General features: G+C 41.0%; 1 protein-coding gene and 1 long non-coding RNA gene across 3 annotated transcripts in view; one reads left to right on the top strand and one right to left on the bottom strand.

Annotated features, from left to right (window-relative positions):
- sema6ba (sema domain, transmembrane domain (TM), and cytoplasmic domain, (semaphorin) 6Ba) overlaps positions 1–17791 on the bottom strand; it is a 52403-nt gene that overhangs the window by 12241 nt on the left and 22371 nt on the right. For both annotated transcript variants that reach the window (XM_061797807.1, XM_061797806.1), the window contains exons 4-17: positions 16912–17023; positions 15367–15427; positions 15217–15279; positions 8197–8295; positions 8023–8113; positions 7724–7843; positions 6753–6841; positions 6433–6650; positions 4708–4839; positions 4488–4637; positions 4171–4347; positions 2317–2457; positions 1583–1660; positions 517–578 (exon numbers count right to left, since the gene is read on the bottom strand). In XM_061797807.1, the coding sequence (XP_061653791.1) occupies positions 517–578; positions 1583–1660; positions 2317–2457; positions 4171–4347; positions 4488–4637; positions 4708–4839; positions 6433–6650; positions 6753–6841; positions 7724–7843; positions 8023–8113; positions 8197–8295; positions 15217–15279; positions 15367–15427; positions 16912–17023 (1593 nt within the window). The remainder of the gene's footprint in view (positions 1–516; positions 579–1582; positions 1661–2316; positions 2458–4170; positions 4348–4487; positions 4638–4707; positions 4840–6432; positions 6651–6752; positions 6842–7723; positions 7844–8022; positions 8114–8196; positions 8296–15216; positions 15280–15366; positions 15428–16911; positions 17024–17791) is intronic.
- On the top strand, positions 1670–9002 carry LOC133489088 (uncharacterized). The gene is made up of 3 exons (XR_009791816.1): positions 1670–1776; positions 2326–2440; positions 8871–9002. It is a non-coding gene; the product is annotated as an uncharacterized LOC133489088 (long non-coding RNA).

Genomic DNA, 17791 nt, shown 5'->3' with positions numbered 1-17791 from the left:
ACGATGCAAAACGTCATAGATGGGATAATGAAACTAGCATCGATGTTGCGGTATTTAACAACCATTAAACAACATATATTTGAACAGAAACAGTAGCAACACATGCAGACAGAGTGTATAACAATACAACCAGGCATATATTCTTTATCTGCAAAAAACGATTAATATTATTGTCATCAAATCTACATATAGTAAGTCTGTACAGTATGTTTTATACTGCCCCTGGTGGCCAAGGTCCACAATGCCAATTGAATTATCATTATGCACAAACTGGTTATTTCATTACATTCTATGAAATTTGTGATTACGCTATGTTTTTAAGTACAATACTGTAGAGGTGTTTTGTTGGTGTTTTTTTGGGGTCCTGGAATGTATTATTGGCATTTCCATTCATTTCAGTGGGGGAAAGATGGTTTAAGATCAGAGTGTTTTGAGTTACAAGGGTGGTCACGAAACGATTAAACGTTTGCTAAACACACACAAAACAAGCATCAAGTTGACGTTGCTGCCACCTACCATCACAGTCTCCTAAATGGGAAGTGGTGTTTCCATATTCTACATCTTGTTGAAACGGGAGCCTGTAATCACAGAGAAATCACACATTAGCATAGCAATCCTCTATGTTTCATAAGAGGGATAACAAAATCCCAATAAGTCCGTAATCTTTAATAACAGAATGCTAAAAAAAAAAAAAAACATGCTATGAAGCATTATACCTCTTTGTACATCTGGTGTAAATTGGGACATTTGTGGAGAGTAATTAATGAAGCAGCTTTCCCATATATTGATAGGCCACTTGCTGTAAAAGGATATGCTGTTGATACTCGAATTGATTTTCTTCTGTGCTCCCTGCCCAGAAGGAGGGCAGATGTCACGGTCAGCTGAGCATGTGGTGACAGAAGAGTTTTCAGAACAAAAGGAATTATCTGTTTTGTTTTTTATTATTTTGCTACAATAGCTGATACATGCTGAATACAAGGGGCTGATACATGCTGAATAATATTTAAATAATAATATAAACCGGGAGATAAGTTTATGGTAATCAAAATTCATGCTTTTATTGTGCAGTGGGAGAACCTGATGCAAGCACTAATAAATATTTTAATCAAAATTCATGTTGTTGTGCTGTGGGAGAACCTGATTAAAGCATTGTTCGTAAATAAATCTACTTTTCACAAAATAAATTTCCCATTTTTCTCACTCTTCTTTTATGTATCCAACTTTGAATAATTCCCAAACCTCTCAGCTAAACTTCCTAGCGAAATTTACCATAAATCTTACGACCCCTTGCAAACTTATTCATGAAGATGAAATAATCACTAATGTCAAACTTGATGGAGGTTGCACAGTTGCCTCTTGTTTCATCAGTGTATGATTACAACAGTGGTGTGCTTATGTAAAAAAAAAAATCTAATGATACCTTTTACAGTAAAACTATTAGAATCATTCAACCACATAAATAACATCTTTAATAATCAATCTTTACCCTAAATACAACAAATGCATAGTGGTGCACAAGTAAGTCACAGCTTTGCCTGCATATCAGAAAATATTCTTCTGCGTTTATATGTGTTGCTCTTACCTGGTTCCTGGTCTAAGGAAGGAGCAGGTGCTGCCTCTGGTCCAGCCACAGTATGGGTCCCTAGAGGCGAGGCAAATCCTGTGTGCAAACACATAATCAAAAATGTAACAAAGGTGATCCGATTCTGCTTACTCCCTGTGGGAAAACGATGGAAAATGGACCAAAGCACAGGAGCTGCAAACTTGGCTATAAAGGTAACAATGTAGCAGTTAATCTGCTTGGCTGCACACTTCTCAAATGTCAAATATGACCCAGTTGATTAAAAGGTCAGACTGGAAACACGTCATCTGTTATTTGTCATATTTGTAATGTGAGAAGTTAAGCCGTCAGCATGTTTTCTTAGCTTTGTCGGTATTATTCTACATATTGAAACCAAATAAATTGCTAGTGTGGTAATTGGGTTCATAGTATGTGAAGTTATGTATCCAATCTTGGTATTCATTATGTATGCATTAAAAGTGTACCTTTAAAAGCATAACAATGATCAATTTTGACTTCCAGTAATGTAGTTTTAACAGTACGTTTATTTGTCTTGTTGTAATTTATAACTGGCCAGCATTATACTGGAAGGTGTTTAAAACCAAAATAATACGTAAACTGTTTAATTCATAACTCTGACAATGTTTATCAAAAGATATGAGCGTTATGTATTATGTAAGTGTCTGGTGACCTCATTCTAAAAAGCTAAGAAGGTTTGAAGGAACGGAAAACACAAGTTAACTTGTGTGGCTTACTTCATGCAGCGGGAGTACAGGTGGCAACGAGATGTGGGCACACGGACCAGGCAGGATGGGAAGGCCAGCAGCAGGGTGTGGCTGATGCGGTCCAACGTCAAGGACAAGAGCTGGCGAGCCTGAGGTGAGTCCTCACCACATCTGAAGAGACAAAAATGAGAGGGAGGAGGTGAAAATATCCACAGCTGGGTCACATAGGAAGTTGGATTATGCATGGTACGCCTTTACGATTAGTAGTCCTAAAGCACAGGTCTCAAACTCAAGACCTGGGGGGCAGATCCGCTCCACCGTATTATTTTGTTTATAAAGCAAATCATGTGCGTCTACTAGGGTTTTTTTGTAATCGACTATGAAGTGAAGAAAGTCGAGTCAAGTTGATTAATTGATGATATTTTTTCAGCACATAGTTGTTGTCCGTGCTTTATTGGACATAACATTTTTGCTACGAAGATTAGTCAACTTCAAGCTGGAGTAAAGTCGACTCATCGACAAGTCGGATATCAGTTCAACATCTAGTGTCTGACTGCCGTGGATGTTTGGATTCGTCAACTAGAATCCAGTTTACTACCACCAATAAACATACAATATTTGTCAAGTACGTTATTCAAAGGGTAGGCATGGAAGAGGGTCTGGCCCAGCTTGTCTGTGAAATTCAGGTTTGTAAACCACTCAAATGACTAACAGGTCCCTGTAGATGCTGTAGATGCTTTGGATTAGAGGTCATCAAAGCTTTTGATAAAGATAAAGAATTGAGGGTGAATCTCGGCTTGTCACGTCGATTGCGTGAGAGAGAACTGCAAACCAGAAGTCAGACAAGTTCAGGCGCCTCACACTTGAACAGAGTATGTGTAGGTACCCTAAAAAGAAAGTATGTGTTGCGATAGTTAGCGGAACGTTTGTGTCGCGATAGTGAGAAAAGATGGCGCAGTTCATGGAGTGAATGGCAAATGGCATGTAAAAAAGCCACACTCTCGCCATACACTCGGCCTTGCTTGTTTATCTGTAAATAAATTATTTTCCCGTCAAAATCCCTTTCTCAATCTTGTTTATGTTGTTTTATACAATTGTTTGAGCTGTCCCAAAGGCAAAGAATATTAGCATCAAAGTCACTGTTTTGCTTGACATGCTTCTTTTCATAAAAAGCTAGTTTTCTCCACCAGTATTGTGGGTGAAATCATCCCATCGACTGCCGATTACTAAAAAATGGAAAAACCTAGAAACAAACATGTTTTCAGGTGAAAGAAAAGAGTCTACTCATTCTTTTGGTAGATTCGGTGTTAATATTGTCACAGAACACAATATTCTGTTGGTCTTGAAAAATCACTCAAAATGCTCTAAAACGTCTGGCAGTCAATGATACTGCAAGCATTTTTGTTACCAAATGTCTTTTTTTTTTTTTTTTTTTTTTAAAGAGATTACAAACTACTTTTCCTGACTTCTGATTTCAAAAGTAGTTATCTATCAATTTGTTGTACACGTAATAATATAATGGGATGATAACAAAGATAGCTGGGATAGGGTCCAGCACGCCCGTGACCCTAGTGAGGAGGATAAGCGGTACAGAAAATGTATGGATGGATGGTTTCACAGTCATAATTGCTTCTCTGAAGGATACTATAACTAAAATGTAGCCCGCAACAAAAAAGCCTTTGAAAGCCTAAAAATGTATCTAAAAGTGTATTTAAGCTTGAAGTGGTAAATATAATGGTGCAGTGGGGAGTAGCAGATCATATTAAGAAATGTTGAAGCCTCTGTTTCTAAAATAGAAGCGATCCATGAGATATGATGGATCACTATGCCAAGAGGCGTCATCGATCGGATATCAAGGACAAAAATCTCTTTACTCCAACTCACCTCTCAGGGTTGAAACCCTCTACCTCCTCCAAGAACACACTGCTGTGGGACATTGAATCTCCACTGGGAATCATTAGAAACTTGAGAATTGTCCCTCGGGTCGAGCCCAGGAATAAAACTGTGCGGTTCCTATAGGGCCCGGCTTCTGTGTCCACCACCATAGCTGTCAGCTGGTAGCTGCAAAGACATATCGGCTGTGAAAACACATTTACTCTAAGCGGCTCAATAAAATCTATTTTCTTCCCCCTGTGCCACTTAAAGTTTAAAATGTTCATGACATAAAAGTTCTTTAACTAGAAAGCATTCTGTCACAGTACCGTCCCATAGTCTTGACTACCCAGGGTCTGTGCCCCAGCAGCGGTACTGTCTCATCCATCAGAGGGTGGGTTTTCACAAAGTTTAACACCTCGTCCGGTAGCGTAGTGGAGGAACTAAATCGGGATCCTTGGACTGAACATCCTCCGGGTCTGGAAAAAGGAAGACAGAATACAAGAAGATCTACGCAAGTCCTGTCTGCTTATACTGGTACTAGTATACCTGGGTTTAGGAACTGCCTCTTCTGGTACCGGAGTCCAAATGGACTCAGGGGATTTCTGTTCCTTGAAGCGTCCCTCGAAGGCGTGAGCAAGCTGCTGCATGTCAAACACACACACGGCGGAACCAGGAATGCTGCCGGATGCAGAGAAAAGAATGTGCAATAAGAAATGGAAACAAGACCTGGGTGTATACTGTATGTGCAGTGGCGGGCCGTACATTCGGTACTTCGTCCTTCAGTGGGCACTTACTCAACTTAATCCACCTCTTGATACTATTAATCACTATGACCTTGCAATAATAGAAACCATCAATATTATATCCATCCATCTTCTGAGCCGCTTCTCCTCACTAGGGTCGCGGGCGTGCTGGAGCCTATCCCAGCTATCATCGGGCAGGAGGCGGGGTACACCCTGAACTGGTTGCCAGCCAATCGCAGGGCACATACAAACAAACACACTCACATTCAAACCTACGGGCAATTTAGAGTTGTCAACCATACATATTTTTGGGATGTGGGAGGAAACCGGAGTGCCCGGAGAAAACCCTCACAGGCACAGGGAGAACATGCAAACTCCACACAGGCGGGGCCGGGGATTGAACCCCGTTCCTCAGAACTGTGAGGCAGACACTCTAATCAGTCGACCACCCTGCCGCCATCAATATTATACAAAATTGCAATATAACAGCACGCAACTGTGCCACGTACGTTATCCCGAGCAGTTCAAAATCTATATTTATCTATATGTTACTAATATGACAAAAACAAATAACAAATTAATAAAATACATCAGTCATTCATAGATGCTGATTATTTAAATGTATTAATGTTTGCAGATTGCTACAGATGTGTTTTTCTGCAAACCCCAATTCCAATGACGTTGTGACATTGTGTAAAATGTAAATAAAAAGGCTTTTCTGTTTTTATTTACATTTACACAATGTCCCAACTTCATTGGAATTTTGGTTTGTAGTCGAAAGTTGGCTGTAACAAATTTTGTCTGGCCAACCAATCAGGGGAGAGAAAAGTGCTGATGTCATCGAGGGCGAGTGTTCTGGCCAAGTGAGGGTGATTTTGAAATCTGATTGGTTAAAGAAACCATCGCATTGCTAATACACTGGTCCCTTAAGATACTGGTGACCCGACTTCTTGCTTTGACTTGCAAACAAAAATTTGAGATACGAGTGCTGCAGGTGGAAGTGAACTTAACTCAGTTCAGAACAATCAGCAGTTAGGCAAACTGAACAAAATAGAGAATTACAGATTGTGTATTTAAAACGACCACATAATTTTGCCTTAAAGTCTGCTAGCTTAATGCTTAATGGGAAATGCCATAGATGGAGTAATGAATAACATCACTGTTGCGGTGTTATAACCCATTCAGCAACAGATATTTGAACACAAATGTTGGGGCAACACATGTAGACATGTATATACCAATACTCATAGGCATATATTCTTTATCCTTTGCGAAGAACGACTAATACGTAGGAGCTAAGACCAGCTGCACGTACATTATTTCGATATGTCTGCATTACACTGTCCCCCAGTGGCCAAGATACACACACCAGAAGGAGCAATTGAATTGAAGCAAAAAATGCGGCAAAAACTGTTTTATTTCTTTACATTCTATTTAATTATGTCATTGATGTACATTTTTATACAGTACAGTATTACATAAACCTTCTTGATTGCCCACCGCTGTATGTGTGTGGGTGTCTTATTACCTGTTTTGGGGTGTAGAGAAAAGGCCCAAGATGACGTCCCGCCCTTGCATGCGGATGATACCGCTTGTGGCGTGGAGGAGGTTAAAGTAGAAGTGCGAGTCTCCCGGGACGGAACAATTGAGCCGAGCCTTCAGGAAGGTGGTCCACTGTTTCTCGAGGACGCGTTGAGAGCCGCCGAGGTCGGATTTACACACACGAGCCACACGGGACACCATTACCTGGAATAACATAGCAGAGCACAGTCCAATTGGGAGATATTATAATAAATGGAGAGATGTCTTAATAATGTAACTGGGAAGATACATGAATAGAGAAACAACCTTTTCCAGATGGTGAAACTCCATGGCCATTTCTCTGAAGAAGAAATAAATATGAGATCTCCACTCCATGGCGCTTACAAAGTAGGGCTCTACATGGGAATATTAGCAGAAAGACACTTTGAGGAAATCACACATACACAATTTAAGACAGCGGCAACACACCATAGTCAGTCACATCAGGGCAGTCGGCTCCTGTCCACCGACCTGCTCATTGAATATTCATATTCTGTTTAATTTATCACCACGGATTAAAGAATGGACATTAGTCATCATTACTTCATCCAAACAGTGACCTGCTGGAGACTTGTTTTCCCCTCTATATAAAAACAGGCTTGACTTTGAGCCTTATTAAGGCTGTGAACTGAAGAGTCCAATAACTTCAATACATCACTCTGTCTGTGCATGGTCCACTTAAAAATAATTGTGTGTGAAGCACATGATTTAGTCGCCGAGAATATGTGGACAAAAAGTATTGAAACCCCTAACTATTGATCTGAGAATGTGGAATTGGTCCTCTTTGCCATTAAAGTAGTTGCCACTCTTCTGGGAATACTTTCAACAAAATGTTTGGGTGTGTCTATAGGAATTTTTGTTCAATGATCCAGAAGAATACTAGCCTTAGAGAAGGCCTGTTGGCTCACATTCTGTGTTGTAGTTCATCCCAAAGGTGTTTGATAGGATTCTCCCACCGCAGACTAACCCAAACCTGCCTATATGGATTTTTGCTCCATGCACTGGGGCACCAACTTGTTCCCAGAAAGTTGGAAACGTCCAGTTGTCCAAAAGGTCTTAATAAGATGAATAAACATTATTGTGTCAAATTAATTACTAAAATGGTGTATCTGTAATTCAAGTATTTGACAGTTTCATTTTCTGAAACTAGGACGATGCAATAAGCACTTTTGAATAGTTTATGTGACATTTGTGTGTGTTTAGGGGACATTTCTTGTGTGTCTGTTCCGATAAGCTACCTCGGAACCATTTGGAGTCGTGCTTGACCGTGCGGAGGGCGGGGCTGTCGCCGAGGCTGCGGTAGATCACAGCATCGATGGCCAGGAAGTCTGTCACGGTGCCAGTGAAAAGACTTCCATCTGAGAGCACGAGCAGACAAAGATTAAGAAGACGAGGAAGGAGGAAGGTGATAGAGAGATAGGACAAGGTCAGGAAGATTAAAACCAAATGAGCAATTCAGTGCGAGGTGTGACTATAAATCATCTGTACAGGTAAACATTGTGTTTGCGGCTCGTGTGCTCGAAATTCCAAATAATACCTGCAAATAAAGCCACATTGGCATGCCGTGGATCATACGGGCAGCGCGCCATCCCGCTCACGGGCTCTCCTACCATTTCTAGAGTATCTCTCTGCAACAGGAGGATAGGGAGATGGCTACAGAACAAGCAGATAAACACACAAAGACCAGCTGACAGATTTGAGGGCTACTAACTGTATAGTTTGCACACAGTGGGTTGAAGGCGTTTGTTCCACACACAAACAGGCCTCCGTGCTGCTGGAGCAGAACCTTGACGAAATTACGACATTCTCCCTGAAGAAAGAGAATAAAGAGAAAAATTGCATTGAAGGTTGAAGGGCCGAGTTCAAAAGTACGAGTAAAAGCAGCCGTGGTGGGCAGTAACAAAATATGAATACTTTGTTACTGTACTCAAGTAGATTTTCCAGGTACCGGTACTTCACTTGAGTATGCATTTTTCTGATGAACCTTTACTCTTTACCGTTGTTGAAATAAACACATAGGGCACGTTGAAGTTAATAAGTAGTTCTCTCTTCAACTTAACTCCCCCCTTTTGGGGGTCACTCAATCCCCAAACCAAATGAAAATGTCCGAATACGAGAAGACTGTAAAGTCCAGACATGGTTGACGATGTAGGTAGAGTGCACTTGCATGAATGGAGTTCTGATATTCCCGATGAATCTGGGTTGGGGGGAATTCTCCTGGCGAAAGAACTCATTCTTAACTTTGACTCAGTTACGTTGACTCAGATCAAAATAAACCACTCTGGTACGAAACGTGATTGCTGTCTGCCCCCAAAACATTGATCTGTACTTTTTCATTATTACTTTGTCAAAATAGGATTTTTTTTTTTTTTTTAACCTCCACAGATGACGACATGACGTAAAAAAAAGACGTGGAGGGAAGTCAAAGCAACAGTGGTTGAGATCTTGATTGATTGAGATGGAAAGCAGCATCATGTGAAGAATGTGAATAAGGGAGCATTAACGATGATGAAGCAAGACCTTCCCCATCCATCACTTTATTTAAGAGAATTGTTTGATATTGGTGGTTACAAGAAAGATTTGTGGTGAATGCCTTGTCTTGTGTCAGCCTAAAAACCACAAGCTTCTGGTGTTCAAAATTATCTGTCTACTCTGAAAAAACACATACATGTAAGGTGTATTTTTGTTTTTTATTGTTTTTTTTTAAACGAATTTAGCAGCTACAAAGCTGTTGAAATGTATCCAGCTGCCTATGCAGGACTTTGTTATCAGTTCAGTCCTGATTATCTTGTCAGAATTTAGCTTGCAGCAAAGATGAGGTCAGTGATATATTTTTTCCTCTCAGTTTGAGCGCTATAAAAGTTAATAAAAGAGAGAGAGTTTATTTTCCCGTGGTATATGGTAATATATATAATTGACAGTAAAAATTAAATTGTCCTTTTATAACTAGTACATTTCAGAGTCTGTACTTCTTTATTTTTACTTAATGTGCTGAATCAGTACTTTTGCCTTGAGGCTTTTTCTTACTCAAGTACTGTTTCTGTTCTTCTACTTACATACAGGCTGTGAGTACTTTTGCCACCACTGGTAAAACAATAATGGTGGAGCGTAAAGAACAAATCTTAAAAAGAATCCTGAGAGGAAATAACACTCTCAGCCACACTCTGTAGCTGTCTTCAAGGTGGAGGCTGTTGATGGAGTCGAAATTAATGAGGCGACTAGGGAAGCTGAAACCCAACACGTCTAACCTCTGTGATTTTACAACACTATTAAAAAGACTTGAAGGAGCAGTGGAGCAAAATTAAACTTTGAACGTGTGTAGAGACAGCTTGGAAAAGCATGTGTATAGTGGGGATCAAACCAGCCTTTTAAAGGAGAGACAACTACGCTGCCACCTGTGCCAAGTCATAAGGATAAAGAAGATGGATTAATGAGGAAGCCATGCAATTTTTTTCCCCCAGTCTTTGTGTTTGTCACAAGCTAAACTTCTTCCTTTCCTTTAGGGGTCGCCACAGCGCGTCATCCTTTTCCATGTAAGCCTCCATGTATCTCCTGCATCCTCCTCTCGAACACCAACTGCCCTCATGTCTTCCCTCACGACATCCATCAACCTACTCTTTGGTCTTCCTCGAGCTCTCTTGCCTGGCAGCTCCATCCTCATCATCCTTCTACCAATATACTCACTATTTCTCCTTTGGACGTGTCAAAACCATCGAAGTCTGCTCTCTCTAACTTTGTCTCCAAAACATCAAACCTTGGCTGTCCCTCTGATGAGCTCATTTCTAATTTTATCCAACCTGGTCACTCCGAGAGCGAAGCTCAACATCTTCATTTCCGCCACCTGCAGCTCTGCTTCCTGTTGTCTCTTCAGTGTCACTTTCTCTAATCCGTACATCATGGCTGGCCTCACCACTGTTTTATAAACTTTGCCCTTCATCCTAGCAGAGACTCTTCTGTCACATGACACACCTGACACCTTCCTACACCCGTTCCAACCTGTTTGGACCCGTTCCTTCACTTCCTGACCACACTCACCATTGCTCTGGACGGTTGACCCCAAGTATTTAAAGTCCTCCACCCCCCTTGCTGTCTTTTCTCCCTGTAGCCTCACTCTTCCCCCACCACCCCTCTCATTCATGCACATATATTCTGTCTTACTTCGGCTAATCTTCCTTCCTCTGCTTTCCAGTGCATGCCTCCATCTTTCTAACTGTTCCTCCACATGCTCCCTGCTTTCACTGCAGATCACAATGTCATCTGCAAACATCATGGTCCACGGGGATTCCAGTCTAACCTCATCTGTCAGCCTATCCATCACCACTGCAAACAGGAAGAGGCTCAGGGCTGATCCCTGATGCAGTCACACCTACAGCACACCTCACCGCTGTTCTGCTGCCCTCGTACATGTCCTGTATTATTCTAACATACTTCCCTGCCACTCCAGACTTCCGCATGCAGTACCACAGCTCCTCTCTGGGAACTCTGTCATAGGCTTTCTCTAGATCTACAAAGACACAATGTAGCTCCTTCTGACCTTCTCTGTACTTTTCCATCAACATCCTCAAGGCAAATAATGCATCTGTGGTACTCTTTCTAGGCATGAAACCATACTGTTGCTCGCAAATACTCACTTCTGTCCTGAGTCTAGCCTCCACTACTCTTTCTACTACTTCATTGTGTGGCTCATCAACTTTATTCCTCTATAGTTCCCACAGCTCTGCACATCACCCTTGTTCTTAAAAATGGGCACCAGCACACTTTTCCTCCATTCCTCAGGCGTCTTCTCACGCGCTAGAATTCTATTGAATAAGCTGGTTAAAACCTCCACAGCCACCTCTCCTAGATGCTTCCATACCTCCACAGGAATGTCATCAGGACTAACTGCCTTTCCATTTTTCATCCTCTTTAATGCCTTTCTAACTTCCCCCTGACTAATCATTGCCACTTCCTGGTCCACCACACTTGCCTCTTCTACTCTCCCTTGTCTCTCATTTTCCTCATTCATCAACTCCTCGAAGTATTCTTTCCATCTAGCTAGCACACTACTGGCACCAGTCAACATATTTCCATCTCTATCCTTAATCACCCTAACCTGCTGCACATCCTTCCCATCTCTATCCCTCTGCCTGGCCAGCCTGTATAGGTCATTTTCTCCTTCTTTAGTGTCCAACCTGGCATACATGTCATCATATGCCTCTTGTTTGGCCTTTGCCACCTCTACCTTTGCCCTGTGTCACATCTCAATGTATTCCTTTCGCTTCTCCTCGGTCCTCTCAGTGTCCCACTTCTTCTTAGCTAACCTTTTTCCTTGTATGATTTCCTGTACTGTGAGGTTCCACCACCAAGTCTCCTTCTCTCCTTTCCTGCCAGAAGATACACCAAGTACTCTCCTGCATGCCTCTCTGATCACCTTGTCTGTAGTGGTCCAGTCTTCTGGAAGCTCCTCCTGTCCACCGAGAGCCTGTCTCACCTCTTCCCGAAAAGCTGCACAACACTCGTCCTGTCTCAGCTTCCACCACATGGTTCTCTGCTCTGCCTTTGTCTTCCTAATCTTCCTCCCCACCACCAGAGTCATCATACACACCACCATCCTACGCTGTCTAGCCACACTCTCCCCTACCACTGCCTTACAGTCAGTAACCTCCTTCAGATTACATCGTCTGCACAAGATGTAATCCACCTGCGTGCTTCTACCTCCGCTCTTGTAGGTCACCCTATGTTCGGGCCTCTTCTGGAAAAAAGTGTCACAGGTCACATCCTACCTGTGGGGCATAGCCACTAATCACATTACACATAACACTCTCAATTTCAAGTTTCAGCCTCATCACTCGATCTGATACTCATTTCACCTCCAAGACATTCTTAGCCAACTCTTCTTTTAAAATAACCCCGACTCCATTTCTCTTCCCATCTACACCATGGTAAAATAATTTAAACCCTGCCCCTAAACGTCTAGCCTTACTGCCTTTCCACCTGGTCTCCTGGACACACAATATATCAACCTTTCTCCTCATCATCATGTCAATCAACTCCCTGGATTTTCCTGTCATAGTCCCCACATTCAGTTCTAGGCTCTGTGCTTTCCTCTTCTCTTTCAACCGAAGAACCCGCTTTCCACCTCTTCTTCTTCGACCCACAGTAGCTGAATTTCCAACGGCGCCCTGCAGATTGACGGCGCCGGTGGCTGACGTTGTTAACCCAGGCCACGACCGATCCGGTATGGAATTCTTTGGATGAACGCTCATATTTGTTTGGCAAAGTTTTAAGCCGGATGCCCTTCCTGACGCAACCCTCTGCATTTATCCAGGCTTGGGACCAGCCTACAGTTTGCACTGGCTTGTGCCCCCCATAGGGCTGCATTAAACTAACAGACCAGTATGCGTACATTCATAGGCACAACCTCATGAGATGCAATACAAGACCTTTATCAGCCTGTTTCCAATACTTTCCTTATCTAGCTGACTGCATGAGATGGGCAAAGCATTATAATGGTACACCACTGCAAACTGGCCAGAGAGTGTCTACATTTTACATTTTCCTTGGTGTGTAATGTTTTTCTAATAACTATAACAAATACTATTTCAATAAGGTGCCTCAGGATACAATACTAAATCATACCGTGCTTGCTTGTGTTGACTGCTCCTATGAAAAAGGCTCGCAGCTCATCGAATACATTATAAAACAACACATTAATCTACTCTGAGCTTTATTTTTTCCCTCTCTCTCAGAATCCCCACTTAGACCAACCATCCCTGAATCTTTTTTTATCAATCATTTTTTCTTTAATACAACTGCAGCAGATGCAATCACTCAAAAGGAAATCATGTTTGACTCACATAAAATGAAATGAAATGAAAAATATGAGGGCGGTGGCATGCTGATTTGACCTTCAAACCAGCTCAATGGCCTCAGCCATCTTTTATCTGCCACTCAAAATCAATAAGGTTACTGCCTCGAAACATTAATGCTTGCAATTGTGCTTCTGCATTTGACATCTTGACTCGTGTTCTTTGGAACACAAAAGTTCTTTAACTCTACCTTCTTATAGGCCTCCTATGGAATGTTTGTTCAACCAGGAACACATCTTAGCCCCTACCTACCTAGCGGTGAACGATCAGGCCAGCAAGGCCTTTTCTGCTGCCCTAAACACTATCAGAAGCAATGACCTATGTTTACGACCTAAATTCCAATATTTGTTGTTATATTCGTTTATTCCCAACAGTCCTTTCTCTTGGCTGCACTGCTTCCAGTCTGTATATGTTGGATGTTACTTTATTGTCCAATCTGATTTTGGCCTCTGTGTGTTGCCATGTCACTCTCATCTGCCGAGGGCCTTCAGAATCAGTTGTTCAGACCAATGCAACTTAAGCGACATTAGCAATGGGACTGTTTTTTTTAAGTCTCCGTATCCGTCAAACCACATCCTGCTGAAAGATGGATGCTACTTTTTTGAGCAACTTTCTTTTGCCAACACATTCTACATGTTTGAGCCACAAAAATATATGTTTTAAGCCTGCCGTTGCTGGAATATATCCCACCGGGTCGTCGCGGGGCTTTCTGCGCTGCAACGAGAGGTGCTAGCCACCAGCAAGGTCATGAGCTAAAAGGCTTTCGGGAATCCTCCCGCTCCGCGGATGGGCAGCAAGCTCATCCAAAGCGTCACCTCCTCGCCTGAGAATTTAAATAACAACACAGAGCTGTTCTTTAAATTGTGGCATCTGGGGAATTTGCATTTTTGGGTTGTAGGCATAACTAGCAGGGTTCTAGTTCGCTAGAAATGGACTTATAGTAATAATAAAGTTACTTGGATAACCACTGATGCGAGCAAAGGTGCTCAAGTGCATCACTGGTTGAAAAAAAAATTGGAAAAACAATCTAGTATCTCCCCAATTCAGTTCTCTGTAGTTCTCAGTCTTTTCACATGTTCATGTCATTAGAAACAAATCTCTGAATTCACTTCACCGGGATTTTAACCAATCAGATTTCAAATTTGTCCTTGCAAGGCCAGTGAGCTGACATCAGCATTTTTCCATCCCCTGATTGGTTCATCAGAGCAAATCTTGTGATAGCCAAGTTCGACTAGCAAAACACATCTTTAGGGACCTGCGCACAGTAATACATTTAATAAACAGCATTTCAGGTGAGTATTATATATTTTTGTAATGTTTAGGTCACATAACTAGATAAATATTGATTTGGAACTGCTTCAGATGATGTACAGTGTGAGGCATAGTTGCGTGTCGTTATATTGTGTTTTGCGAGGTGATGGTGGTGGTACGAGAAGATTTATTAGGTGCAAGTACCCAGGTACAAAATGCACGGCCTGCCACTATCTACCGTTCCTTGCCTCAACTGACTTCATTTACTGTTACCTCCCTGAAACCTCCCTGAAGCCATGTTTCTCTCTGTTCCTCCCTGTAAACAATTACCTCTTGCAGCTGTTTTAACAAGATGTCACAACTTGTTGCTACCATCTCATCTAATCTTCTTGCAAATAATTAATGATGTTCCCTTCATATTTTACAATTTCACACCTGTCCTGGAGGTGCTGGTATACTGTAAAAGTCTAATAGGAGTTGTTTATTTGGTTCAGGTAGCATTTTATTGAGCTTGATTTGAATTAGATGAGGTGGTTGTTTAGTAACATGAATTCACGTGCAAAATAAATAAAGTAACAGCTGTTGTGTGTCCATACAGATGGTGTTGATACATGTCTGTCTCCTCACAATACCTCATGTTTGCCCTTCATTCGGCACACTCGAATGTCGTTTTTGTTGGATTCCCATGACCGTTTCTACCGAAGAGAGTAAGAATTTATTATAGAATCATGAGTATTAACGATAATGGTTTTGTGAGTGTGAAACAAAATGAGCATTATTACCTTGCTGTAGAACATCTCATCACCTGCCATGTTGTCCAGTTCCACTCGGTATAAATCATCTCTACAATCACGCAGAAACATAATTGGCTGTTAATACATGGGTGTTTTGTTTTGCATTTCTTTCATTTTAAGAGGGACCATTTTTTTTCATCCTTCACAATGTTGAAAGTTTATAACGAATCACATGAAAATGCTTTATACTACTTTGGATGCTTGCCTTCCACATTCTGTTTTAATGAATGTTAACTAGAGGCCCGTGAAGCAGTGAAAAGAAAAAAAAAATCAACCAAAAACAATACTAGCTCTTCACATGAACATAATCAACTATCCAGATTAAGCAATTAGTAAATTTTACAACCTAAGAGGCACAAGTTTGTAAATACGTATTTGCATTAATTCTTGATTCTTATTTATTTATTTTTTTTAAAGAGATTTGTCTCCAGGTAATATTTAAAACAGTATCAAGTTTTCTTTAGAGCCTGTTCTCATGAAAACGTATATTTAAATTTTGTGCAGAATGCAATACAAGAAGTTCTCTACACTCACTGGACTCTTTATTAGGTACACCTGCACACATTTAATACCATCCAATTAGAAAAAAAGCTGAATAAATATGAATCTATTTTTTGACATTCACTCAAAATATAAAATTATAGTGCACACACTGTAGCGTGAATTCAAAATAAAAATATTGAGTTGACCTTACTAAACATTAAACTTATTTTTGGTGTTCAGTAACAATACTACTAAGATGACTACTAATAATGATAATAATATTCATAAAAACAATAATAATCATCAAGAATGTTGACCATCCAACATGGTAAACTAACTAAGAGTGGTGAGTAAAATTTTGGTACATCTTTTTGAGTGACTATATGAAGCTAAAAAAAAAGCCCATTTTTTTATTGAATGAACAAATTTTGAATTATTGTATTGGTATCCGACCAGTTCAGAGTGTACCCCGCCTCCCGCCCGAAGATAGCTGGGATAGGCTCCAGCAGCCCGCGACCCTAGTGAGGATAAGCGTTAAAGATAATGGATGGATGGATGGTTGTATTGGTATCAACAAAAACAACATATTTACCATTGTATTTAGTGTATAACTGCACTACATCAGACTATGAGCGTGAAACAAAACAGAAACAGCTCTAAGTAGCAGTTGTACAGTTTTACAACACTGCAAGCTATAACCACAATATAAACATGTTGTAAATAATTAACTATCTGACTAAGATAGTCAAGCCGAACATTATTATCTTCATAAAGGAAATACTTTGATACAGTATGCAATGTAATCTTGTGATATACAGTATACTATGTATGTTTTTATATACAGTAGACATGAATATGTGATATGTACACCAAATGAATTGTCCAACATAGCTTGATAAATCCTAACAAGAACAGCACAAAAATGTCTTGCAATTGTGCTTCTGCATTTGACATAAAAAATGACAGTGACAGCAGATGGAAGCATCAAGTGAAAGATATGAATGCAAGCACATCAGTCACACACAGTTGGAGGTGGTTGCCGTTGGTTACCTGGCTCCTATGTAGAGTGTGCGGTTGACTTGAAGAACCGTCTGGATGTGCAGCTCCTGCCTTTGTGCTGAACGGTGAGCTCTGCCCAGGAACACTGGATACCTCCTCACCACTGAAATGTGCCAAGAGTGAAATATTGAGGACTTAAAAGAAGAGGTTGAAATTACCAAATATGACTGTTTTTGTTGTATTAATTAAAACTGTCAGTATGTCCTGACAGTAGTACATGAGTAAAATGATTGGTTAAAAAAAGAAAGAAAAAAAAGAGCTCATCCATCTCTGGCCATGTCCTGTGCTTCTAATTTGATTTGCAAGAAACCAACCCGTGTGAGGAAAAACAGCCAATTAGAGACAGAAGGCCTGCCTGACTGATGAGGTGTCAGTCATTTCTTCTGCACTTGTAGGCACACATAGCGGAACCATTTTCGCAGCCTCGCACTGGACTTGCGCATTAGGAGCTTTGTTGAAACTATGGCTGGTCACCTCAGGCAGCTGGAGGACAGTAGTTTTCCCCTTTACAAAATATTAACTGAAAAATAACAGCGGCGACAGCTTCCCTACCGCTTAATTTAATACAACCCTAGTTGATGGCATGATGCTTTTGTGTGAAAAAGGTGAGGCCGTTGTGTAGTACAGTTCATAAATACAGTTAAGGGTTTGGTGTTGATGTTTTGTTCAGAGGCCGCTCTAATGAGAGCAACAGTTTGAGATTGTTATTGTAGTCAGAAAATGTTAGTGTTTTCTTTCTTTTAATGAGAAAATACAAAAGAGGTGGAGTGAGCTGAATGAGACTGATCCAAAGTTTCAAAGAGGACGACAGTCGCCTCTACGGGAGCCCTCATCAACAGGAGACTGATTGGGAAAATGTCTCCTTGTCCTT

This window comes from Phyllopteryx taeniolatus, chromosome 14 (genome assembly GCF_024500385.1).
Source record: "Phyllopteryx taeniolatus isolate TA_2022b chromosome 14, UOR_Ptae_1.2, whole genome shotgun sequence".
In the NCBI taxonomy this organism is placed as follows: domain Eukaryota; kingdom Metazoa; phylum Chordata; class Actinopteri; order Syngnathiformes; family Syngnathidae; genus Phyllopteryx; species Phyllopteryx taeniolatus.
The sequence above is the reverse complement of the archived record's forward strand: the minus strand, read 5'-3'. Positions and strand labels throughout refer to the sequence as shown.